The 26,914-nt window shown below is 41.4% G+C and overlaps 1 protein-coding gene across 1 annotated transcript in view; it reads right to left on the bottom strand.

Moving 5' to 3' along the window:
• Positions 1 to 26,914, bottom strand: part of LOC134531353 (agrin-like) — a 946,059-nt gene that overhangs the window by 132,472 nt on the left and 786,673 nt on the right. The window contains exons 10-12 of the mRNA XM_063367052.1: positions 23,418 to 23,630; positions 20,223 to 20,317; positions 1,159 to 1,273 (exon numbers count right to left, since the gene is read on the bottom strand). Of these exons, the coding sequence (XP_063223122.1) occupies positions 1,159 to 1,273; positions 20,223 to 20,317; positions 23,418 to 23,630 (423 nt within the window). The remainder of the gene's footprint in view (positions 1 to 1,158; positions 1,274 to 20,222; positions 20,318 to 23,417; positions 23,631 to 26,914) is intronic.

Raw genomic sequence — 26,914 nt, 5'->3', positions numbered from 1 at the left:
CCTGAATTCTAAAAAAATAAAAGTTTTTTGTTTGTGTTCGTGCGTGTTTTTCAAACGGGAACCGGACATCTTATAGGTATATTGTGAGTGTTATGTTGTGTTGTTCTGTGCTAGCAAAAGGCACAAATTGGGACAAAAATATCAAGCTGACCAATGTATTCTGACCAGGAAGATTCAGACCTTCACCCACATCACGCATGATTTCCCTGAGGGTCACGTGGTCCAATCAGCGATCAGTGTACATCGGACTCAGTTTAGGACGTTGCAATTGTAGACGGGCCTTCAGCACAGGGGCGCTGCCGGGGAGGGGGGGTGTTTAGGTGTTCTAACCCCCCCCCCTTAGCCATTATTATATTTTCTTATCTGAAAGAAGGTTAGCTAAAAGCCTGGGTGTCTTACTACTATCACCGGCCACTGCACTGGAGGGGAAGAGTAAGCGAGACCTACCGATTCTCCTTCCCTTCCCCTAACCCTGTCGCGAGCAGAAGTTATATGGGTGTGACGCCGTGAAGGGTCCCAAGCTTTCAAATATCTTACACATATTGTATTTAACCAGCGAGGTAATTATAAGCAGGTGGTGACTGGGCTTCCAAAACTGTAAGGATCGCTGTGTGTGTACAGAATTGAGACGACGACATGGTGTCATGTAACTCTTCAAGCTAAAGTTAATTGTTTCCAGGAATAGATCTGTTCTGCCGAAACCCAACCCTTTTTATTCCTCTTTTTTTTTTGTATTGTCGAGCTTCGATCATGATTTATGATTTTGATTGGACGTAAACAAGGCACTTGGATCGATAAAAATATCTTTAATTAATTTCTACTTCATCACTCAAACAATTTTTTTATTAAAAATTAATATTATTTTTAGTATTACAATATTTAAAGTTAAGTACCGAAAACTGCTAAAATAGCGCTATTTTACACCTTAAAAACCAAATTTTTTTCCCGGGGGCGGACCCCCGGACACCCCGTTTTAATAGGGGGGGAGGGGACAATCTTCTTAACCCCCCCCCCCCACCAAACACAAATCATGGCTACGCCACTGCTTCAGCAACTCAACCCTCCGCCCATTTGGAGCCTATGCTACTGGAGGACAGCAGCTGAGTATAGAAAATAAAAAAGGGGGGGGGGGGGGGGGTGGAGAGAACGTACACGTACCGCAATCTCCCTTGTAGGCCAGCACGACGAACTGCGAGTTGCGGCACGAGGACACGCGCAGTTCGCACTCGTTGTTGTAGGTGTTGCCATCTGTGCCGCACACTGGAGCGTACGCCTGCCGGCATACGCCCAAACAACAGTCAGTACCAATGTTACCAGCCATAGAGCACACAATTTGGGTACCCTAACCTCTACATTCAGGTTCCTTCTGACACAAAAATATCTCAGTTCGGGAGTCATACAGATACATACACAAAAAAGTATGAAAACAATATATTACTGTCTTCTTTAATACAAATACCATACCTACACACTGTTCTGTCAAATTTCATAATACCGTCACAATTTAATATTTTATAGTTTAAATTAATTATTTGCTCTACTGCTAAGAACCGTGCGTAGGATTTTAAAATGCGTCGTTCGATGGTTTTATAGAAGAAAGAAACGGATGGGGAGGGGATAATGTTAATTTTGAGTACCTACTACTATTCCAGCCAATTGGGAAAAATTGTAATTTCAGGTTAAATTTTAGTGTAAAAATTTTGTAAATTGTACCTGTAATATATGTACATATAGCGAGATAAATTTGTGTTGTGCTTTAATAATGTCGCCGAGACTTTTTTTTTTTAATAAACAGGGACCGATGTTTGTCAGCATGTCACTGCCAGGGCAATGTCTGTTTTTCAGCCTAATTGGTTTTCCATTCCAATATTTTTTGACAATTATTATTTTTTCCCCAAATTCGGGTACATTTGCGTACCCGAGGGATCTTCTCGGGTACCAAGTACAGACACAGTAATTTGGGTATGTGTACCCCACTTCGGGTACGTTAGACAACCCCGGTCAGTACTCAGTTTCGTGGCCCGCACCAGGGGCGCGCCCGGCGCTCCAGTCACACAAACACAGCACAATAGTACTGGGCAGAACGAATCGAGTCATTTGAAAAAAGAGTCATGTAATGATTCCTTCAAAATATTCGTTTATTTCGTTCTTTTAGTTCTGACCACCGACAACGTGATCCGGCACACTTCAAGAGTCACAACTCATTCTCCCATTCAAGTATCCGTTATGTCTCGGCGGCTGGCCTGGTCGCCTGGTTGGTTAATGTAAATTGGTCGGCTCGGATAGCCGAAATTCCATAACTCTAGCTGTGTATACTGAATTTTACAAAAAAATGTCTGTAAACAAATTTAAAGGCTCTCACAGAAAAAATTATCAAACAAAACATGGACAAAAATGAAAAATAATAATGTTATGGAGTGAAGTGCATTCCCCCCATAACTTATCTTAAGTGGACAGGCGCCGTATCAGCGATATGCATCCTGGCATCTTCGAAGCCTGCGAGGTAGACTTCCGGCGTTGTAGTTGATGGCTGACGTATAGGCCACCGGACGTACGGGAGCAAAATAAGTTTTCAGCTGTATAAAAACCACCTCCAGTGACAGGAAGTGACATGACAAAAGTCGGTCATCTTAGCGAAAACATTCCAGATTGTTCGAGGTTTGCAGAATTCGAGTGGGTCGCCTGAGAGGCATGTGAGCAGTCTTCGTGAGGCCATCGCGACGCCGCCCCAACAATCCGACCATCAAGAACGTCACTCTGTCCGTCATCGCCAACACGAGATACTTGGTATGTCAGATAGAAAAGAAAGTGTCTCTTTACCCCTCATAGCATTAGCACTCCGGGATTTCTGTGTCCTTTTAGTTAGATTTACTTAGATTGATGTAATTAAAAATCATCAAATTTATGGGGAAATTATTTGATAACTTGGCGCTCATACAAGCCCCGGGGCCCCCATGGGCGCGGGTAACGGATCATGCCGTACACGCAATCGGAAATTGGCTAACCAGACAGTTGGCTGTGTCCAAAGCTCCTTGATCTTATCAGCACTGCTGGTGCCGCATGCCGATCCCACAGCATTTGGGACTCCTATAAACACCCAGAATACCCGTGGTCCGGTTGAGGCCTATCCAACCTCTCTTAGTTTACCAGGATAGTAAACGGAGCTGTTTCGCCGCTTAATGCGTCAGCTTTTCACGGGGCTAGGGAACCACAACTCCAAGCTTGCCCTAAGCGATAAGGCATCACTGCCAAGTACGAAGCCGACACAAATCGTGGTTATGGGCAGTAAAGAAAACCTCAATGGGGTTCATTTTCCAAAAAGAAGGACCACCCCGTACTGTTACCAATTTCGGTGGTGCTGTCTTACGTGATGGTCAGCCACGAGAGGACTTCGGGGAGCGCATACTTCAGTCACTATACCGATCTCCCTATGACCTCTGGAAATTTACAGCTACCCAACCCGATTGCGACTGGTCATCTACGACTCACTGGTGCAAGTTCAGGCCACTGGATAGCCCCAGGAGGAAAGCAAGCGACCGGCGCCCCCCTCCATGGATGTCTCCACCGAGCCGTGCGCTCCTCTACGGATTTACACCCAAAAGGCCCGGTTGCACCCCAAACCTACAACGGCAGACAGACGCCATTCCATAGGCAATGTCTCTCAGCAGAGACTGGCCATTTTGGGCTACACCACCAGGGCTCAGCAGTCGAACCCCCCAGAAAGGCTTCAAACGCATCTGCTGTTTCCCGCAGATTCAGCTCATTCACCGTCTCTGGTCTCAGCCAGGTAATTGAGAATACCTGAGGTGAAGTTACGCCCGCCAGAGTCCTTTTTTCCTGGTCTTGCGACCACCCATCGGTGCAACTTGGTATGTCAACCCGAAACTAACTACTGGACTTAGAATTTATGTAAGGAAAGTGACTAGGTGATAGAAAATTTTCAGGTGATAGTCCTACAGCCATAGCCGGAAAATATTCAAAGTCCGGAACGGACTTCAATTATGAACGAGAGCCACTTGATACTTGTGAAATTATATGCAATTACGTGGGGAGTTAGGGAAGTTTGTGGATGGCTTACAGTGATTATTGCGATCTCTGGTCTTTGAGTTTGTCGAGGGTCGGTGTGGCTGTTGGCGGTGTTCAACCTGGTTAGACTTTTCACGGTGGAGACAACGGCGCTACGTTGATTTACGTAGCTTACGTAACCACACTTACGGTTACGTTTTTTGAAAAAAACCAATATACTGGTGCGACCCTAGCATGAAGGGGCAATATGTAAATGACATTTTTTCGGTGAAAGTTGAAAATGTGCCCTTGTGTTTACGACTGAATACGTAGATACGTATCGTGACATTCTCAAGGGAAACGCATATACTGTACTCTGTCATCACTCGAGTAACTATGTGCGTATGGTTTATCGATATTACCAATGTTTTACGATGAATTAACGCAATGGCATTGTTATAGACAATATGACGGTATTTTTTTTGCATAGGTAAAATAAAAGTAATCTTCGAAACACAGATTTTTTTAGTAGTGGCATTTCTTTAGAGCCGGTAGGATACAGGTTGAAGAGATGACTCATCAAAACGTACCGAAAAACGAAAAAAGGCAACGCTTAGGAGTGGGAAACTCATGGTTGAAGAAGGGGAGGGGAAATAATATAATATACATAAAGAAAAGTATCTGTTTGTTTTTCATACAAATCTAGATTTATTCCAAATTCGATGAAATTTGGCATTCTTGACCTTCAAAATAAGAGGCACATAAATATATAAGCCCTATTAGAAAAAAACCCATCCCTATCCTACTATGTACACGATATGTCGAAAAACCACCCAATCCCCTTCCTCACCTCTTAAATAAGAAATTTGTTACTCCTTGAAATTTTTTACATTTGACGTAAAATAAGAGGTAAATTACACCCTACGCCTGATTTTAAAATCCATCCCGATTCCCCGCAATGAAGCCTTGTCAGTCTGCCCGGGAATTGTCGGGTAACTCAGCTAGTAGGTCTAATGATTTAGTCGAACAACTGTAAGACTTTGCAGAACCACTAGTGTGAACCCCCATTGTGAACTTACTTTGGTGAAGGCGAATTTACATAGCCTATCATATTTTAGCTAGCAAACTACATACCGAAAACACAGATGGCAGCAGCAGCGTTCACTGGCATGTTTGTATATAGCACACTTGCAAACTTACATACTTGCGCAGCAGTATTGTTGCACATTTTGTACTTAAGGTACGTTTACACTGGACACTAAGTCATGATATAAATACCATGTGTTTAAGAAAACTATGGGCAGTGTTTAGACCTGACTGATATATATATATATATATTTATATATATGCGAAATGTGTCTGCGAATTAAATTTTAACAGGTTGTTGTTAACATGTTTATATTGGATACTGGAATAAGTAGCAGCTGCAAAAATTAAGCTACGAGATAAAATGTCGAACCGATGAAATGAAAAAAAAAAAAAGTAGTTAAATAAGACATGAAATACTAAATTATAAATACAACTTTCGAGGATGCATTATACTGTTCAAATTCGTTACCTTTTTCATAAAGATCATTAAATTGAGTGTAATATAATGTTGGTATTTATTTTTATAAGTTCATTCAATCATATATTAATTTTCAGTTCATACAGGTTACATTGATAATTTTACAAGGTAAAGTTTATAGACAGTAAAAGTTTACACGTACACAACTGCGCCATTTGGAAAAAATATTATTACTATTTTCCTGTCCTAACATTTTTACTCGCTTTTGAACTGATTTCACATATTCTGTGTTGACCTAGATATGTTCTGCTTTGTGCCATATTTCTCTGCTTCGCTATTTCTTTCAAAGCATAATGCTTCTTGCATTTGTCACTATATTCTGTATTATGAACATTCTACATTGGCTTGCTTCATGATACTGTTACGAACGCGAGACCAGACCACGGTACGGGGTTCGGAGCTGGCTGGCGGCCCTGCACGGCCACTGGCGGCGTATCACGTGCGGTCCACTGACGTGAGGCATGTCACGCGCTCCTGGCCGGATTACAAGGGTCGTCGCTACCCCATCCCCCTCCGCTCCCCTCGCATCGTCCTTTCTCGGCGCTGTTATCTATCGCTGCGCGGCCTTGGGAATTCCGTGGGCCGCCGCGCGGAATGGCGTGAATGTGCGCCGCCTTTCTAGACTTTTCGGGCGTCGGGTCGGCCCGGGATGACGCGACTCGTCACAGCCGCTCTCGTTGGTTCAAGAAGGGCGCCACAGGTACTTAAGCGGCGACGCCGGCCTCCGCGGGAGTGCCGCGTGAGGACTGCGAGTGTTTCGAGCGAGTTTTGAGCGAGTTCCGAGAGTTCGGAAAGTTCCGCGAGTGAAGGCAAGTGCGACATCGGCGAAGAGGGTGAGAGATCCCCTCGAGAGTGGCGCGACGCGGAGCGACGGGATTGAGAGAGTGCGACTGAGCGGCGCGTGACTGTGTATGGACAGGTGCGAGGTAAGGGGCGAACCACTGTTGAGCCTAGCTCCAGTGAGGAGTACGACCTGTGGAACTTGACAGACATTGAGTGACTTGCGATAAACATTATTAAGTGCCAGTGATTGGTGATCGGACATTTTTAAGTACAATTATTTATTAGTAATGTTAATATTAGTAATTAATAAAACTGTAATTAAAACTTAATTGGGCTATCCCTTACGAACCCAGTTCCACATAGGTCGTAACAATACTTTACATCACTCATTGGCTAACTTTTCCTTGCCATTGAACTCACAAATGCTCACCGATTGTCTGAAACGTATCTCAGAAATTGAAAGCCCTTGAAATGAAGCTATAAATATCTGAGTTACAACTACTGCATTCATTATGTTTTAACACTTGACATCATATTGCATGCATTAAATATCTGACATATTGTGGAATAAATGTGACCCTCAATATGAAGAAGCATTTACACTCGAGAGTAAAAAGGTCTCGACATTTATCGCAGGAGTTCAAGTTTTCTGTCCGACACTAGGTCTCAGGTTGGTTACCGTTTACACTTGAGACAAGAAAGTAGTTCATTATGTATCGCAATAGTCACATATGTATGGTAAATTTAAAAGGCAAGCATGTTTACAATGATATTGTGAAAAAGTTAAATGGACGTTGCGTGAAGTAGATTTTCAGTGTTAATGGGCTTTTACGAAAGGGGGATTTAGCATACTTGTAGACTCGCATACTTCCACACTCGGATATTTGGACACATTAATAATACTCGCATTCCTATACACCCGCTTTTACGCTTGTGTACTTGCACATCTTACACTATTTTAAATATTTGTGTTCTCTTCAAATTTTCTAGCTCTCTATTTGTGTAATTTTATATCTAACGCACGTGGTGGCCACGTACCCATGATCATACTGTAGGCCTACTGTTTTTTTAATCACCAAAACGCCCATTTTTAAGCAGTTTGATAGACAATAACTTTTAAGAAATAAAACGATAGCAGATTAGGCTGTAGTTATCCAAACAAATACATGTAGTAATGGGTATAAATCTGGTTGACCTCGATATTCAAGTTAAACATTAAGGACCCTGCCTAAACGAACACACATTCGTGTGAAGAAACCACGGATTTAAAAACTGCTGACGATATCCGAACGGTGTCTGTATACAAATAGTATTTAAGTACACGCTGAAAGTGGATGAGTAGTTTTGTTTCTGTAATTTTAGAAAACTGTATTTTTAGAAGAGTGAAAATGGCTTAAATGCGTGTTTGCAAAATAACTTTTAGACTGAAACGCCCGGTACAAATACCTGAAAGCACTCAAGGCATTACACCTTTAAATTAATTTTTTCGCCATATAATATTATGGTTGCCGCTCTTATTTCATAGTTGCCCTTTTCACGACGAGAAGACTGCGCGTCATTTCAGAGCTCTGCGCTTGGAGGCGATACCGCGCTAGAGCATCCCACTCTTAGATTGCAGTGTGGAAGAAAATGGGCGCATTCTCTCTCTCTCTAACACACGCCGATTGCCGTTAGCACTGTCCTTGTTTCTTCGTGCGTTGTTGCCAAATATCAAACGAAATTTAAAATATTAATTTTTGGACCAAGCTTATTTTCATATTGTATAGAATCAAAATACGCATCAGGCAATGCTTATTTTGAATACTTAACAATATTTTAAGTGTCCGAAAAAATTAAAAAACATAACTCTTTCGCTGCGAACTGTTTTGAAGTATTCCGATATGTTTCACATCAAAAAAAGAAAACCTACATGTGTATTTCATTCAGATTTTTTTTATTAGTAAATTAATGCCTTAGGACGCCACCGAACAAATGTTAAGACAAAAACTGTACAGGTTTCACTTAAATAATTTTTTTAATATATTGAAATGCATTTTCTCACAAACTGACACATCAAAAAGTTGACCCGCGGAAAAAATTTTTTCTATTAAAGATAGATGGGGGACGAAAGCGAGAAAAATGTTCACAATGAATTGAATTAGTTTTTAAAAGCAGCTCCATCTCAATTGCTTCTATAGTTTCCGTGGAAATAGCTGTTAAAGATGTGTCTTATCAGTACAAGAGCGCGCGCTGCCGTCGTAAGAGGAAACAGGATCGTGTGTTTAGATAAGTGGGGTTCTGTCCTACAAGCAATTTCAAATACATGGCTTCCTTAGTCAACAAAAAATATTATAATCGATTCTTGAACATAATATGTAAAATGTATGAAATAAATACGAAGGAATTTAATAGCGATCATGGTACAAAATTTTGAATTATTTTTCTATCCTTCTCACCAAGCATCTTATCAAACATTGTTTTAGACTTAGTTTTGGAAAATAATTATGATATTATTACAAACAATTTAAACAGATTTGATAAGGTGTCTACTAAGGCAGTTGCGTTTTTTTGTCCGGTGAAAATTTTTTTCGAACCCATGCAGTTATGGCTGGTCGTATCAAAAATGTATTTAGAAAACATTTTTCGGCATTAGGTAATCCGAGTTATCATACGTTGAAACGGATTCGATATTATTCATATTATGGGAGTTGTTGCGATTTTTCTGTTTTTCAAAAAATCTTCCCCATTTCAAACCAATTGTTCGGATTTTTCCCATAACTTACTCGACCGAGAATTTCCATTACCGTATTTTATTTATCATTTTGGACATGACTTGTCCAAAAATACGGCATTTATCGGGCCCATGAAAATGTTATATACCTATATATATATATATATATATATATATATATATATATATATATATATATATACCTATATGGATTTTTAGAACCGAAAAGAAAACTGTAAGAAAATTTCGTCTACAATAGGTAGTTTTTATTTGAAATTTACATAAAAGTGGCATTATTACAAATTTATATGTGTAATAGTATAAAATATTATAAATTACGATATGATTTCTTAAAATGCTTCTTGTTCGATCCAAATTACAAAAACACGCATCTCCTGAAATTCGTAATGTGTTAGAGATTTGGCAACAGCGCGCGCCATAAGCCGTGTACTGCAATCTAAGAGTGGGACGGGCATAGAAGTGCACCAGCGAGCGTCGCTCTTACCATCCCGCTTCCCTTACTAGGCGAGCTCCGTAAGGGTAACGTGTGAATTTATTCAAATGCCGTTTTTGACGTGACGTCTAATAAATCGATGAACGCCGGCTGCACGCACGAAAAAGGATGACTCATTGTCCCGTTACGCACATTGTCCCATTACGCTCATTGTACGCTTGCGCCGCATCTAACTCTCCTCCACTGGATTGGAACAACCATAGATTTGACTTTTCAATCATGTTTTCGTTGTTTGAATTATTAATATTATATAATTCAACGATCGTCCACCGATTTTCAGCATAATTGGCATGATTTTTTAAAGAAATGTTGAATTTTCAAATACGTTTTTGTACGAACAATGGTGTTTTACAGTTACACATAATAATTCAAATTACACCCGGGATCTTTTTCACAATGTTTTAAAAAATATTGTAACACATTATAAATATGTTTGGTGTATTTGGTATGCGTATTTGTTATAAAATCGTATTATAAAAACGAAATAATATTATTCCCCTACCGTGCTGTCATCCACGGTGACGGACGCGAACCGAACGAATCGCGCAATCTAGCCGCTTCCGCGGTAACCAGGCACTCGTTAATACATATTTTACTTTGTTTATCGCAAGAGGCGTTATTATTAATGAATTATAAATAAAATTTCGTGCCCGTGGCCACAATTGCATATCATTTTGAGCACTGGAAGACATAAAAACGTAAAATATTCTCGACGAATATTAATCTCTGGTTTTCATTGCTTATTACAACAACAATTTCAGCAATAAAGGTTAATTATTCTTGCATTTTAAAAATCTGATTACTAGTATAATTTCAAGTATTTATTTTTTTATTATTAAAAAAAGTAGTATCTGTTGGCGAGTGTAGTAATAATAGGTTATGTTACAATTGACTAAAGAATTATGGTGATTAATATAATTGATGATAGATATTTGATTACAGTTTATTTATATGAAACTTTTTCATAATTATATTTAAACCTCCCTTCAATCTCAGTACTACCACCATGTCGTGTGAGACAGAGTCCTAAACATAATTATATTAGAGTTTTATTAAAGCCATGGCAGCGTTTTAGCGATCTGGGGCTGTAATCCAGTCAGGCGGGCAGCAACTGACATGAAATGTTCTTCTACGTATTCTGTGTTGACGATCGGACGCATGGGCGTCGCAACCGGGGGGTACGGGGGGGGGGGGGGAAACGTTCTCCCCCCCCCAAATAATAAAAGTCTTCAATTTCGTCCCCTCCAATAATATATTTAGTTTCATAGTTATATTACAAATATGATTTCTGATCGTGGTAATGTGAGCACTTTTTAATTCGATCTTTGTGTAAAATCAAAATCAGGTCGGATACCGAATACAGATATGTTACCTGTGCTTTTACAAATTTGTTCTATGAAAATATTTTTATAAAAAATAAATTATATATTGCAACCAACTATAATAATTAGAATATTTAGGAAAGAAAAATGCCTAAAAACTATTTTTTTTTTCACCTTCAAACCCCAAATTTTCCCGGGGCAGGACCCCCGGACCCCCCGCTTTTTTCCAGGGTATGGATATTCCTCAACACTAAATCATTTGAAGTCCCCCTCAAAAAATATATCCTTGCGACGCCCATGATCGGACGACATGTGAAGAATGCCGCACATATCTGTACAGTCCATGTCTTTAAGAAGTGTGATAAGCTATCTTGGCTTTCGCGTCAGAGTGGAAGTGTGTACCGGTGTTTCGCTCTGCATGACAGCAGGCATCATCACAAGGCTGGAACATCAGCTGAGAGCTGCGACATGGTTGAATTACAAATATAATAGCCAGGAGTCTTCTTCAGGTAGCCAATCATGCCAAGCCTATTGTTAACATGAAGAAAAATTCTGGTAAATAATATATACCTACCACCTCCCATTATTCAGTTTATTCTTAATCCTGAAGACGCCTGCTGCAATGCAGAGCGAAACGTTGGTTCAAACCACCAGTGCGACGCGGCTCAGCCGGGTTAGCCAAGATTATCAGCTGTCAGACAGTGGCCGTGGAAACCTGAAATATACTTTAACTCCAGGCCCCGACAGAAAAACTTCTGTGCCAGGCTGAACCCTTGACCTCGTGGAACGAAGTCAGGTGTGCATATCAATCAATGAGCAAACATGCTCGGTGTGCGGATATAACACACGTAACAAATTATTCCCGTCGTAAGGAGATGCACAGGTACAACACAGGCGATGACAAATAATGAGTTATTATTTTTGTTATTTGGTAGATCTCTGACATATCGAAGTTTGGGCACGAAACAAGGAATTACAATTTTTGGCGTGAGGAGAATAAAAATCTCAAAATGAAGGAGTTTGAGATCGTGAGAGACTACATAAAATGGAGACATAAATTCAATAGTGACCTTCAGGACTCACCGTTGACTGTTCGTGTTGGCAGAGTTGTAGCTGGTTCATGCTAATACCTGCCTAAGATCATCTTTCAGTACCTTTGCTCCACACGTCTGCATAGCATTATCAAGAGCCTAATAATCTGTAGGCAGGCATCGAGCGGGGAGAAACTGCTAGTTATAAATGTTCCCTGTCTATTCAAATGTATTACCAAAAATAAAATAAATAATTTTAGTAATCTCAAATTTCAAATATATATATATCTAGCACGATGTTAAGAGGAATAACCACTTTTCTTGACATGTTGCCAACTGCACTCACGATTTATTTCAAGTGTTCAGATAAACCTTAATAATTTTCTTCCAGTCATCAACACACTGCGCAATACAACCGTGCGAGCCATGTCTACACTAGGCGCAATATAACTCCGAGCTTGAGCTACGTCACACATGAGGAGTGTTGACTGCAACACGTGTGGGGGGTCGGGTGGATGAGGAGGGGGTATAAGCAGATACGGCGACCTTGCACAGCAGGTAGAGAAAAGCAGAAAACATTGACCACTTACCACTGACGTTCCAAGCCCTACCTCAGTTCTTCAACGCCACTGACTGTTCCATCCGAAGAGTCTGATGTGTAAACGTCACTGCTGTCACTGTTTTCATCACTTAACTGAACAATCGCTTTATCAATTTCAATGTCAAAACGCACATCCTTATCCCAGTATTCGTTCTCGAGTGTCTTGACGTGATTGCAAATCGGTACCCAATCTTCTGGACCCATTCGGTTAAATATTTCCTCGCAAAGTTTTTTTACATTTGCCAAATTGCAAGTAACATTTCTTGAAGCGACTTCTCCTTTAACTTTAGCCCATATGCTATCGGATTCAAATCCGGATGATAAGGGGGCAGACGAAGTAATGTGTGGCCACTATTTACCAATAGTCTGTCTGCCGAGTACTGCACTTGCGAAGGTTTGTGCTTCTTTATGAGGTTATACAAGTTTGGTTTGAGCATGTCGCTAGTAAAGGAAATATTCTCCTTACTTAACCACTGCTGCATTTCCTTTTGTCGAGTTGGAGGTAGGCGTTTTATTTATTTTTACATTGTGATAGGGAGCATTATCTATCACAACAACACTGTTTGGTGGAAGATTTTGTATTAATTGTTCGGTGAGCCATTTTTCATATTGTTTGTACAGTCGTGCGAGACACACCAGTCGCATCAGCTGTTCAGCTGTGCTTTCTCTAGTGAAATGGAGGGTTCCTGCAATCGCGCTTCATTTTCCATAAACTGCAGAACGTTATAGACGATTTCCCGCGCCTGCGAGTGCAGTTTTTTACTCTTAACTTTTGACAACACTGGAGGCATTTTATGTATAAAGTTGTACTTTACTGAAGTAATGCACTACATATGTAACACTGGCTCTGAACAAAAGTGATACACTACATGCATAGAAACCTCAGATCCAAACTGTAAACGAAAACGTTTAGTAAGTACCAACATATTCGTCGGATTTCACCGAAGGACTAAGTTTTCACTATGTGCAGTAGCGTGTAGCCCCTGTTATCAAGTTACGCATTATCTCTCACTGCCGCGCCACGTCTGCCTTCTCCAGTGTCGGGACTCACATACACACAACGATTTTCTAACCGTCACCCAGGCTCGGAGTTATGTTGCGTCTAGTGTAAGCACACCGCTCTCGGAATATTGACTAAGCGGCAGACTTCCGCGCGCGTCGACGGTTGGGACAAGAACCCCGTCTTACTTGCTGACGGGCAAGTATGAAACCCATCCACGTCTTTGCTGCGCTCCACTCTCTGGCATCTAATCCCTCCCCCCGCCCTGCTCCTGGTCTCTTCCCGCGAGACGAACTCGGAGAGCGCCCCCCCCTCCTCCACAAATAAGGACAGGAAACGGCGACTCAGCGAGGCGCGCTGCGGCGTCAGCAGTCAGCATTTACGTTCGCCAGCAACCTGGGTCGTTTGCACCCGGGGGGGGGGGGGGGTGTGCTCCCTCCTCGTGTCTCCGGGGCGATGCGACTACCAACACAACACAGCCGCTGTCTTCTGGAGGGAACACAGAGGCGGAGTGCTGGCGAGGCTGCGCGGTAGAGACATTTCCGGCACCTACAAGATCTTCCAGTCAGCATAAAGCACACGTTCAAGGGGGGGGGGGGGGGAAACTAATTTTTCGTAATATTCCTATGTGTTATAAATCGGGTTGTTTATTTGGAAATTAGACCATCACAAAAAATACGAATATTTTAAGACTAAAAACCACGTTCAGTACAAGTGAGTTGCGCACACAAAAAGGTTTTTGAAAAAAAAAAAATTCAAGGTCATTTATTAATGTTACCGTTCTGTTCCGGCCGTGAGAGTGCGCAGCAAATACACACGTGAAGCAATATTAACGTATTCAAATAATTCTGTGTAGAATATAGTTTATATAAATATTTTTAGAGTTATGACATGGTCACGCTGTAAAAATTCTGTGGTGTAATTGAAAAAAAAAAAAACAGCGTTAGAATTTGAGAACGTTGAGGCATATAACGAACATATATAACAACACTTGAAGTAACGGTGATCAGCTAATTAAACCTCCAAAAAGGCGCCACTTAGCTATCCACAACGAAGCAGACTCCACAGAAAGCTGAAGCAACGTAAGCGCGAGGACCACGCACTGCTGGCAGCTGGGGCTTCAGGGCGGGGTAAGCCGAGCAACCGCCCAGGGCCCGCGCCGGTGTTTTTCATTTTTATTAATCCTGTTGGTCTAGTGTTCTGTTCAAAATAGGGAAGCTAACGAGAAAATGGAAAATAAATTTTTATCTTTTATCTTAATGTGCTGGGAAATACCTATTTCAATTCACTGTGAGTGCGGTAGGCCCTACTCTTCGTGAACCACTATGCATGTTCCTTTTAGGGCTGTCGTACTCGTATCGCCAGCTCAATGCTACTAACACCGCTGAGCCCCACCATGTCGACAACTGCACGAGGAAACAAAACGTTTGAGGTAACTTCAAAATGTAACTTAAATGCTACATATAACGAGACACCATTCTGAAATTTTGACGAAATTTTAAACTTAACGTTTACTACAAAATCTCTGCTCATAATCTAACCATGTAGCATGATTGTTTTAATAAACGTTTCACTTTTTTATTTAACATACTGGAGAATTCCATCACAAGTTTCGTACCAATGACACTCTAAGGAAGTTTTCAAACATTTACCATTGACAAATTATGGATGGTAAAGATACTTATCATAAATCTATCTTATCGCTCTTTATATTTATTTCAGATAAAAACATGATTAATAGAAAATTAACCATATTTGAATGACCTTATTTCCTTCACAATGAATACGTTTAAATGTTTTGTTGCCACGTTTAGTGACTTAATTGCACCAGAAATTTGATCTTAGGTAATTAAAAAACCAACCCGAGGATAATTTATCAGAAAATATGAAAATAAAGGTGCCGAGAGGTGGTGCTCCCTGGTGGCAATAACCATGACTACCAGAGGCCTTAATTTAGTTCAAGGACAGCCAAACAGGTGTCGCATGGGGTCTATGGCAGGGGTATTGTCAGGAAGAAATTAAAGGTGGGCTGGCGACAAAATGGCGGGAAAGACTAGGATGGGGGGAGAGGAGAGAGAAATGATGCCGACGTCGTGGCGAGGTAAGATAAGGCAGATGTAGGATGATAACCATGCTTACTTAGGTCGGACGCACAGCACCGCCGTGCGTGTATGGCGCGACGGGAACGGGAGCCCGGATGTAAAGAAAGACGCAGCGCCTATGCTGGGTGCTTGAAGCTGTATGTGATGGCAGGCGGGGAAAATCCAAAACGCTGCTAATGTGGCGCTACTGGCAGCGTAGCGCGGTAGCGGTAGGAGTGGGCAAACCGACTCTATAATGCGTAATTAATAAGACCCCGATTGGATTAGAAATAAAAAGATTAAATGTAAGTCCTTTAACACTGATAAAAAGTACGAATAAATAAAAACATGATATGGTGCCGAGAAAATCACTAATTTGTGGCACATACTCCCCCACTGAAATGCGGAGCAAAGTGATTAGTCAGGGAATAAAATTTAAAAATTTTGAAATGGTACATATGGAAAATTTAAATTATAGATTATAAGGTAATACAATTGTGTTGAGGTGAAAGTAAAGACTGTTGATCTCAGATGTTGGACATGGTGTAGATTCGCAAAATGGGCACTATGAGGGAGGTGGAAAAACACTGAGGAAGAAATGAAACTCTGTCCTAAAACTCAGTGAAAAATGGGGAATGTACACCCCTATTTGTACAAAATACGGGTATGGTACCCCTGTACATGAGTCTTTCCAGAAAAAACAACAGAGAAAGGTCTAGGGATTCAGCCTGCCCTTTCTGGAATTGAAAAAGACATAATGAATTTGGTGCTAGCTCGAAAAGCAAAGGAAAACCTCGGTCCCACAATCTACATTTGTAAGATGAACATAGAATCAGATTGTATGCGCTTTGACGCAATCCAACAGGCTGGAACAGGAGATACCAATTGGGGAAATCCCCAAAGCTAGATTGGGCAAGAAAATCCAAAAGATCAACATCTCAAAAAGTCAAAGCTGAAGAAAGAATTACTACAAGATTTTGAATCTTCAGCTAGCAAGGTAATTATAATTTACAATTTAATATTTAATATTGTAAATATTATATTTTATTATTGAATTTTTTACTAAAATACATATTATTTAATATTATCACTAAAATTTAGATTCTTAAAAAAGTAAAATCAAAACAAATCATATTATAAATCAAGATGAAAAACTATCTTTATGTGAGCAATCGGACCTTCCATGGCAAGCATAAGGTCTGAGAGGGGATTTGAACAGAGGTCATCCAAAGATGAGTGGTGGGAATGGAACCCAAAAAGACACTCCTAAGAGGTCATGATATATGGAAAAATTTTTACCGTTGATTTAGTGCTGCTCAATGGCGAAGTGTGACTACAGTTCTACTTTAGAAACACACAAAAAAAAAATATTTTGCTATCTGAAAGTCCAAAACTCCAATCAATATAATATAATATCATAGTTATGATGGCAAAAGCAACTATTAACTTTGGAAAAAGTGCAAAAGAAAAAAAAATGAAATCTTAAAATTTTGTGTACCTAGATGTATAAGGTACCATGCTGAAATTTTGTGTATATAGCTGTACATCAACTATTAAAAATTAATATTGACAAAAATTTTAAATCCAAAATAATTTACAAAAACAATATTTCAAAAGTTAAAATCAAAATTCAATAATAATTGTTTGAGAGAAAAAAATACCATCAAAAAAATATATATATTTACCTTGAAAATTATGTATTAAGTAAAACAGCAATTACTGTTAAGGATTGATTCTAACGTGATATTTTATCATGTATGATTAAATTACTGAGAAAATCAAACAGATAATACAGTGTGAACTGTTTAAAAAACCCCGTAAAACCAGAAAAGCTTTGGATCAAAACCGAGAGGAAAGGGAACATGGAAACTGTGTCAACATTAGTGAAACGGACATCGACAACAGAAGAAAAGATTAGTAATTGATTAATCGTTTGATAGACTGTGTGAAAATTTAAATTTACAGCTTAGTTGCTGATAGAAGAGTCGATTTAAATAAATGGCCTCTATCCCCGAAAATTCTCAGTATCAGCTTAGGAAATGTGAGGGGAAAAACCTACATCTACACGAAATAATTTAGGAAAATTTGCACAGAAGGAGAGATTGATTGCACCACTTCGGTGATAAAAAAAATCAAATAAGAGCTAGACACAATTAATGGGTGCTTATTTTGATCGTGTATAGTAACACGAATAAATGAGCTGAGTATTTTTACATTAATAGTAAGGAAAATAAATCGTTGGGAATAGCCTGATACCTAATGATTTTTATTACTATTGAAATGTTATTACTATTGAAATGTTCTGCATTCATAAGAGTAATGACTAAACCCCATGACATGGAAATCAGAATTATATTTTCAAGATAAAACTTAAAACATGAATAATATTTTAAGGCAAGTTTCGTTAACTGAGTATATTAAATTCTTAGAGTCTTAGAGTGTGCAAAAGGCTGGCATTACTTTTCTTGGGTATAAAAAATTATAGCATCTTATAAAATTTTAAATGTTCCTCATAACTTAAACTCATAATATGTTAAATGCCTTTTTTATTATATAGATTAAAAATCAGTATATTGAGATATAAACTTAGAGTAGGGAATGGGTTGCAGTACCTTAATGAGGCTATAAAAATGTTTACATTCATTAGTTTATTTTAAGTTCCCACATACGACGAAAATTATTTGCTCCTAAAATTTAATGTTGTACAAATATGCACAGTGTTTTGTGCTGATTATAGATCAGAAGGAGTTGCTTTGTTTACAAAGTAGAGGCACGTGGACAGACCACGTGGGAGCGAAAAGGACGGGGGGAATGCCGTGAGGTTGGCAGTCCTGCCATGAGCATAATATGGTGGCGCGCTTATGAGCTAAGATATATAGCCGTCCAGCCAGAACAGCTGGATGTTCAGCTGACTGCCAGGAGGATAGGAGAACCAAAAACGAACACGCCGTGACAGTCCTTGAAATGACACAGTAAACAGAAGTAAACAAAGAAAGGAAAATAATAGACACACTTAGTTCACTGTAAATAAAAAGGATCACTGAAGGAAACGCACAAATATTAGCCATTCTGATAATGGAATGTGTGTTAACATTCATATCAAAATGATTTAAGTTAGAGTGCGTGAAAAAAAATTTATAAATAAATGCTGGACTAGGCTATAGATGCAGGCCTATTGGATCGGCATGCAGTTATTTACAAGTGTGAAATATCAACGTAAAAATTTAAAGGAAAGGCGCATATCGGCCGTGGAAACATAAACTAAGTGCACTTGTATTTACAAACACATTGACAGAGTAAAGGGCAGGCGCTGGCTCGCGGTTTATCAGGTCTGCCAATGATGTGAGACGTAGGATAGTATAGCTGAGGCCGGAAAGAGGTTGGTACTCCTGGTCAGACGTCTGGGATGTAAAAGGGAGCGGTTGGTAGTTCTGACAGTGGCTGCGTGCGCACGGGCGCAGACAAAATGTAAACAAACGCCTACATTAAATTTTAAAGGAAGAATAAATACTAGTGAACAGAAATTCGTGTCACTACGGACGCGGACACAAAGGCGACCCGAATAACAGACGTAACGGTGAAAAGGAGGCGTAACATTACCACGCTTACACGGGCGGACAAAAATATAGGTTCAATTAAAACAATAAAGAGATAAAATATACCATATTCATCCATAAAATGGCTAAGGGACTAACTCATTAACACAACTGATCAGACAAAAATATAATTCCAAATGGAAACTGATATTGTAACAAAAGGCTCTGTTGTTTTTATTTGAAGGATAAAAAAAAATACATCGGTAAAATACACACAGACAGAAATAAAACGTGGTTCTTATATCTAGTAAAGAGGAAAAACAAATTAAATATTAGTATAACGAATAACGTGACTGTCCTTTAAAGCAGCAAGTGAGTGGTAAGTAGGTAATGTTTAATTTAAAAAAATTCTCATTAAGTCAAGTGTCACAGGAAAAAAAAATAGGTGGGAATGCAACTCACAGATATACCATATATAGCTTAAAGTTTTAAGCTAACAACAATTAAGTTATTATTCACCAAAAACCACAAACAGTGTTTAAGATTGTATCACATAAAAAATATAATTTACGTAGTGAGAAACCAGAGCACATAATTACTTTGCTAACGATCATACCGTAACGATATAAACCGTTAAAAATACCTGGAATAGTAACAACTGCGCTCTGCTACTATTTTGTCCCACTATTTAGGTCAAGGTCAAGGCCAAAGTCAAGGTCAATGTTAAAGTTAAATGTCAAAGGTCAAATGCATCCAAGTTGGCTTTCGAGACATTAGAATTCAATATAGCGACCATAATGAAAAGTGCAATGGTGACATAATCATACAAGATGGCCGCCGTGACATCATCTGAGATGTAGGTTCCTAGTCAGCAGAAGCTGCCACCACCACCACACCATGACCACACCCAGAACCAAGCACTCAGACTTAATTCAATATACTACTACAAGTTATCGATAGTTTTGCTGGAAAGTAAACTGTTCGATGTTGGAACCACAAACATGAGTGTTTGCACCGTCTGTCTCCTTGTGACTCTATGGCCTGTGACGGTCGTGACGCAGCTTATGCTCACCTCAGGGCACTTCTCGGGGCAGACGCACTTGGCCGTGTCCGTGCCGTCGCTCTCGCACACGGCGTAGAAGTCGCACTTCTTGTTTTCACAGCCGTCTGCAATACAGAGAGTGGCCACAGCTGGGTGTTACATTGTGTGTGAAGCAGATTATTTTAAATTGTTTTTTGTTGCACACTATTGGCTAAAAGTAGTATAGTATAGTATGTCCTGGCACAGTATTCAGGATGTGGAGCCATCGATCCGAACTAAGGACCGGGTTGGGTTGAGTAACTAAACATTTGAAGTAAACAATTGTTTTTTTTTTTTTGGGGGGGGGGGGATTTTTTTCGAAATTTTTTGTGGCTTGGGGTGGCTTGGTTTTAGGAGTTAAGCCACTTTTATTAATTGACGTTTTATTAATGCACAATTCTTTTGAGGCATTACGAAATCAGAATTTTTGATATAAAAATGGAAATTTTCCCCACCAAATATGGAAATTTCTAGGTATTTCGAGAATTTTTGAGTCATTTTTGAGGAATTTTGAGGAACTATGACTCCAAGATGGCCACCGTGACGTAAGAATCCAAGTTGGTGTTCTGTTTCACGGCTCCACACCTTGAACCCTGAGCCTGGACATACTTTAATATACTACTGCTAAACGCTCAAATCACTGTCTGAAGTGTTGTGTTTACATTTAGGAAACAGTTTTAAACGCCGTGTTTTATGGATGTGGCTGTTTTATGGAATGTGGCTGTTTTAACGACGAACATTCTAATTCATACTTACTAACCATCATCAGAAGTTATGAAGCCCCATTTCCGCAATGTTTGGGCGGAACAATATGGCGATGGCGAGGTTAAAATTTGACTTTAACTGCTTCACAGCATGCCCTCTCCTGACAATCCCTAACTCTATGCTGCAACGCGCACAAGGCCGTCACTTTCCGGTCCAGCAGACCACGACCCGAGAACTAGCCGAGGGCAGCCGTGGCGTAGTGTCTCGGCGCTAGAGACGGTCACGGGCTGTTGCAAGGGCACATCCTGGCATTTCAATACCTCGGAGAGCAGCAATCACGACCGGGGTTTGAGCAACCCTTACATCTCGCGGACATCCACACTATCATGTGGTACTGGGCAAGGGATCGGTCACTACGGCTCCAAATGTAGTTCCAAGGGAAGCAAAAAGGGCGCATCCAGTTCAATGGAGGCATTTTTTGGAATTAAAATCCTTTCATGAAATAAAAGAGGCAATGGTGATATAAAATTAACAATAAAAAAACAAGATTATGGTTTCCATAAAAAAATAGAAATGTTTTTTGAGGTATTTATTTATAAATACTTTAATAAATGCTTTAACTACAGCTCCTGGCTCTTTGTCTGCCTAAACCCAATGCCGATTGAATGGTTAACCCATTTAACCTGTTTCCACCAACAGTACTTCTAAGCAATGCGGTAGGGGGGGGGGGCAGCTGCTTCCCTCTCCTCCTGGATACGTCCTTGAGTTGGTCTTTGAGGGCTGAAGTCCCTCTCTTCTGATTGCCACGTTAAACAATTTAAGAATAGATTTTTTAAAAGTGAACCATTGAGTAAAGAATTAGTTACTGAATAAAGACATCTTCTGAATACACCATTGCTTGGTAAGGGTCCGTCCCAGCATTCTTCTGGTTTGATTTCAAGGAACAGTGGAAAATTGAGATCCAGATCGAATGGACTGCGGTATGCGATTCCAGGTTCTGTCGTACGCTAGTTCAGTGATGTGTCGATATTGGATCTGTTATTTCAATAAGTGAAATCATAATGTCGTAATATATATGTAGGGCGAACCCTACGGCAAGTCGGCATACACCAAATGCAGACTTCCAACTGGGGCCTTAATGGCGTCCGCACCCACGATAGTGATTGAATGCACTAACCCGTCACCCATCAGCAACGTCCGCCACGTTTTCCTCACGTGTGAGGAAACCTCAAAGAATCGAACTCACCTAGTCTTTGTAAGAGGCGAGGCATCTATTTAGCAATGCGTTTAAGAACATAGTTTTAAACACATGCCTTAAAAGTGTATAATAGACTAACATGCAGTTTTTTCATACCAACATATATTTTCTAATACAGCTCCTGCATACACTCCATTCCAGCTAATTTGGAAATTTTGGAACTGATTTCTTGACAGTCATTCCTTTTAACAACTTCAGGAAAAATTCAGTTTGAAATTAGTGTGTTATAAACCTGTTCCAACTGATCACATATCTGGACAAGTAGTTTTATACATTAATGCCTTATTTACTGACATAACACATTTGGCAAGAATTTAAAAGTGTTTGGATAATATGGAATGGGCAATAGTCAAAGGACCACAAATTTCTCAAATTTTTGGTAGATTTCGATGAAAGACTATAATAGCCGATACCATAACGCGAATTCAGGATTTGTCATCATAGATTTTAGTTTCATGGTCAATAGACCCCAAAACCATCGCCAACTCAAAGGTTTTTATATGTATATATCTATGTGTATATAATCACATATTTATAGTCACGATTACTGCCGTGAGTTTGAAAAAATCACTTTCAAACTGATATATAAAACATAGTAATCGATAATCTCGGCCGAGTTAGTTAATGGGCCAACCAAAGGGAAAGAAATTGGGGAAGTTCTTAAGATATTACAGAAGTTTACAAAGGTTTTCAGAACATTTACATAAAAAATAAGTACTTCGAATTCTATCTACGCCTGCAGGCAATGTCAAAAAGTTTTTTTTTGTTTTGCTGATATTTAAAGTATTCTCTGTACTGTGCCCTGTTGAGTATCGAGATATTTGTTTTAAAGAGTAATATTAACATGGTTGAAGGACGCAATTACAAGTTTTTTTCTCATATAATATACTTAGAACCTTACAAGTTCTCAATTACGCAAAGCTTAAGTACAAAGTTATGTCTTAATTTATGTTTGAAGTATTTATTTTTAAAATGTAGGTTTTCAAAAATAGCTTTCATTATGTAATGTCGACGGAACGCGACATAATTATTTTGCATTTAGGCTCTTAGTTTCTATCAACGGTCCTGAATGTCAGCACAGCACATAAAGGGTTCTGGTTTCCGCCCGATAACACAACAGTTCGGGACATTTCCGGGTATTTAAATACTGATAATTCCATGTAATCCTCAGTGTATTGGATTGTAAGGACGAGCGCGGCGCAGAAGTGCGCGGGCATACTGACTGCAGAGGCCGCGGTACAGGACCCGTATCTGGCGCGAGTGCTGGCAGGCCTCCAGCCGCAGGCGACACTCGTTGCCGTAGGAGATGCCGTCAGACCCGCACACAGGGTCGAACTCGGCGCTGCAGGAAGGGCACTCGCACACCGCCTGGCCCTCCCGCTCCACGCACGTGCCGCCGTGGTCGCAGCGCTGTCCGGCGCAGGGTCCCGTGCCGCCTGCCAGCACATCAACCACGGTGCACTGAGTATACACGTGCAGACACTACACCAGGCAGCTTCAGGAGGGGCACTCGCACACCGCCTGGCCCTCCCGCTCCACGCACGTGCCGCAGTGGTCGCAGCGCTGTCCGGCGCAGGGTCCCGTGCCGCCTGCCAGCACATCAACCACGGTGCACTGAGTATACACGTGCAGACACTACACCAGGCAGCTTCAGGAGGGGCACTCGCACACCGCCTGGCCCTCCCGCTCCACGCACGTGCCGCAGTGGTCGCAGCGCTGTCCGGCGCAGGGTCCCGTGCCGCCTGCCAGCACATCAACCACGGTGCACTGAGTATACACGTGCAGACACTACACCAGGCAGCTTCAGGAGGGGCACTCGCACACCGCCTGGCCCTCCCGCTCCACGCACGTGCCGCAGTGGTCGCAGCGCTGTCCGGCGCAGGGTCCCGTGCCGCCTGCCAGCACATCAACCACGGTGCACTGAGTATACACGTGCAGACACTACACCAGGCAGCTTCAGGAGGGGCACTCGCACACCGCCTGGCCCTCCCGCTCCACGCACGTGCCGCAGTGGTCGCAGCGCTGTCCGGCGCAGGGTCCCGTGCCGCCTGCCAGCACATCAACCACGGTGCACTGAGTATACACGTGCAGACACTACACCAGGCAGCTTCAGGAGGGGCACTCGCACACCGCCTGGCCCTCCCGCTCCACGCACGTGCCGCAGTGGTCGCAGCGCTGTCCGGCGCAGGGTCCCGTGCCGCCTGCCAGCACATCAACCACGGTGCACTGAGTATACACGTGCAGACACTACACCAGGCAGCTTCAGGAGGGGCACTCGCACACCGCCTGGCCCTCCCGCTCCACGCACGTGCCGCAGTGGTCGCAGCGCTGTCCGGCGCAGGGTCCCGTGCCGCCTGCCAGCACATCAACCACGGTGCACTGAGTATACACGTGCAGACACTACACCAGGCAGCTTCAGGAGGGGCACTCGCACACCGCCTGGCCCTCCCGCTCCACGCACGTGCCGCAGTGGTCGCAGCGCTGTCCGGCGCAGGGTCCCGTGCCGCCTGCCAGCACATCAACCACGGTGCACTGAGTATACACGTGCAGACACTACACCAGGCAGCTTCAGGAGGGGCACTCGCACACCGCCTGGCCCTCCCGCTCCACGCACGTGCCGCCGTGGTCGCAGCGCTGTTCGGCGCAGGGTCCCGTGCCTTCTGCCGAGAAATCACACGCAGTGCATGCTTACTGCGTACTGAGTATACAAGTGCACACACTACACAGGGAGGGCTATTGACTACTGATTAACCTTGTCATTTCCAGAATGTAGGTCACGTTAATTGCAAACCTGGAGACGTGTGAGTTTATTTTTGAACTAAGACAGCAAATGCAATTACAGGTTAGTTTTTTTTTGACGAAAGCATGAACTTTAAGTTTTAAATAATATTAAAGCAATGTAAATGAAAGGTCACACGTTGCTTTAATTCGAGGGTGTTTACATTGTTCCCTAAGTGTCCTAATGTACTGCGACCACACCACATTGACGTGTAGCAGAAGGGGCCATCCTCCTAACTCTTCAAATTTTATAAACATCATAAAAGCACAAATAACAGTAAATTCTATGCGATATTTAACATATTTATATACTGCATCGTTAATTTCCTATAAATAACAAAAAAAAACTTTTTCTTGATTAATGTTGAACACTGTAATGTTTTGCCACATTGCAGAAATGTGTCTGAATCTTACGAGATAAATAGGTTTTTGAACAAATTAAATTACGAGTAATCCAAACGAGTAGTTTTATTTCAAGGAAAGTATGTTAAAAACTAGAAACAAAATACTAATTACTGCCTAACTCTTATTTTAAAATGATGGAAACCCAGGTTGGAATATTTAGCAATATTTTACTATATTTTTATTTATTTCTGATATTTGACGACACACATGTTGTTTTCATAAAAATAGGTGAATATATCGAAATACCTGTTGTTAACAAATATGTTTTAAAAATCAAAAGAACATGGACTTGATGATTATAAACTGCAGTAAATTCTAATTTTAAAGAAACACATAATAATGTCTGAATCAACGACCTCAAAGAAACTTTGTATGTTTCAATTCTACAATAAAATTTTCCATGTGAAGTAAGACTGTCGTCAGTAGTCTGTCCTGAGAGAAGCCAGATAAGCTAAGCAGCCAAGCCTTACCACACCAGCCATCTGATGAAAGAAGGTTGAGAGCGATAAGTTTTAGCAGCCGAGCCTTCCCCCACCCGCCGTCTGATGAAGGAAGGTAGAGAGCGTTAAGCTGAGCAGCCAAGTCTTCCCATAACCGCCGTCTGATGGAAGAAGGTTAAGTGCGAGAAGCTTAGCAGCTGAGCCTTCCGCCAACCGCCGTCTGACGGAGGAAGTTAAAAGTGATATGCTGAGTATCCGAGCCTAACTCCCCACCACCCTTATTGGAGGAAGGTTGAGGGCTACAATCTGATCAGCCAAAACTTCCCACACCTTCTTATGGAGAAAGTTTGAGAGAGATAAGCTGAACAGCCGTGCATTCCCCACACATCGCCTGAATGGAGAAAGGTTGAGAGCGATAGGCTGAGCAGCCGAGTAGTTCCCCACCCACCCTTTTTACTGGAGGAAGGTTGAATGAGATAAGCTGAGCACCTGAGCCTTCCCCCAAACCGCCGTCTGACGGAGAAAGGTTGCGAGTGATAAGCTGAGCAGCTGAGCCTTTCCCCACCCGTGGTCTTACGAAGGAAGTTTAAGAGCGATTAGCTGAACATCCGAGCCTTCCTCCAACCGCTGTCTGACGGAGGAAGGTTGAGAGTAATAATAAGAGCATCCAAGACTTACCCCACCTGCCGTCTGAAGGAGAAAGTTTGAGAGCGGTAAGCTGAGCATATGAGCTTTCCCCCACTCGTCGTCTGACGGAGGTAATTTAAGGGCGATTAGCTAAGCATCCGAGCCTTCTCACAACCGCCATCTGACAGGAGATGTTTAAGAGCGACTAGCTGAGCAGCCGAGTCTTTCCCCAACTACTGTCTGACAGAGGAAGGTTGAAAGGGGTAAGCTAAACCAACTGAGCCTCCCCAAACTCGCCATCTGACGGAGGTAGGTTGAGAGCGATAAACTGAGCAGCCGAGCTTTCCCCCACACCCCGCAGTGGAGTAGCAGATAAAAAATGTAATAAAAATCATCACATTAGGAATAAAATGGAATGATATTGTGAAAGAATCATTGGCAACGTTATTATTAACTTTTGCATTATTAAA

This window comes from Bacillus rossius, chromosome 3 (assembly GCF_032445375.1).
Source record: "Bacillus rossius redtenbacheri isolate Brsri chromosome 3, Brsri_v3, whole genome shotgun sequence".
NCBI lineage: Eukaryota > Metazoa > Arthropoda > Insecta > Phasmatodea > Bacillidae > Bacillus > Bacillus rossius.
This window is presented reverse-complemented; position numbering and strand designations above follow the sequence as displayed.